The sequence below is a fragment of the Octopus bimaculoides genome, chromosome 5, assembly GCF_001194135.2.
Source record: "Octopus bimaculoides isolate UCB-OBI-ISO-001 chromosome 5, ASM119413v2, whole genome shotgun sequence".
NCBI classification, from domain to species: Eukaryota; Metazoa; Mollusca; class Cephalopoda; order Octopoda; family Octopodidae; genus Octopus; species Octopus bimaculoides.
Genome location: NC_068985.1, coordinates 98,812,970 through 98,813,984, shown reverse-complemented (window position 1 = coordinate 98,813,984; position 1,015 = coordinate 98,812,970). Strand labels below are relative to the sequence as shown.

General features: G+C 40.8%; 1 protein-coding gene across 1 annotated transcript in view; it reads right to left on the bottom strand.

Moving 5' to 3' along the window:
- The window catches only part of LOC106877494 (ATP-dependent RNA helicase SUPV3L1, mitochondrial), a 22,181-nt gene that overhangs the window by 8,125 nt on the left and 13,041 nt on the right, over positions 1-1,015 (bottom strand). Inside the window, exons 8-9 of the mRNA XM_052968089.1 lie at positions 912-1,015; positions 611-704 (exon numbers count right to left, since the gene is read on the bottom strand). The exon at positions 912-1,015 is cut by the window's right edge and continues 25 nt beyond it. Of these exons, the coding sequence (XP_052824049.1) occupies positions 611-704; positions 912-1,015 (198 nt within the window). The remainder of the gene's footprint in view (positions 1-610; positions 705-911) is intronic.

Genomic DNA, 1,015 nt, shown 5'->3' with positions numbered 1-1,015 from the left:
TATATATATATATATATATATATATATATATATACGACGGGCTTCTTTCAGTTTCCGTCTACCAAATCCACTCACAAGGCTTTGGTCGGCCTGAGGCTATAGTAGAAGACACTTGCCCAAGGTGCCATGCAGTGGGACAGCCCCCGGATCCATGTGGTTGGTAAGCAAGCTACTTACCACACAGCCACTCCTGCATATGGCTATGTGGTTAAGAAACTCACTTTGCAACTATGTGGTTCTGGGCTCAGTTCCATCATGCAGAACCTTGGGCAAGTGTTATAACCCTAGGCCAACCAATACATAGTGAGTGAATTTGGTCAACAGACTCTTTGTGCGAGCCCATCATATATGTGTGTGTGTGTGTGTGCATCTTCGTGTTTGTTCTCCACCACCCCTTGACAGCTGGTGTTGGTTTGTTTACATCTACATAACTTAGCAGTTTGGCAAAAGAGAATAACAGAATAAGTACAGGGCATAAAAATTAGTACTGGGGTCAATGTCAATTTGTTTGAATAAACCCTTCAAGGTGGTATCCCAGCATGGCCAGAGTCCAATGGCTGAAACAAAAAAAAAACACTAAAAAATGAAAGCAAAGAATTAGTATACTTACAAATTCAAACCCATACCAATTGCATCAGTAGCTACCATGATTTTACAGCTAGTTGTAGGATCGTTAAACTTCTGGGCCTGAGCTAGTTTTGTTCCTGTAAAACACAAATATATTGTTTGCCTTTATTTCTTAATGAGACTACATGAAAAGGCAGCAACTTCAAAAGTTCTTCTCGGATCAAACAGTATTGAAATTCTACGTCAATGGTTCTCAATGGACTGAACTCGAAACCATGTGGTTGGTAAGCAAGCTACTTACCACACAGCCACTCCTGCACCTATATGTATGGAAAGTAACTTACCAGGTGGAAGACCTCCATAGATCACAGCTACTTCATTGCCTCGCTTCTCTAATTCTTGGCTAATGTAGAAGATGTCTTTCTTACTGAAACATACAAAGCAGTCG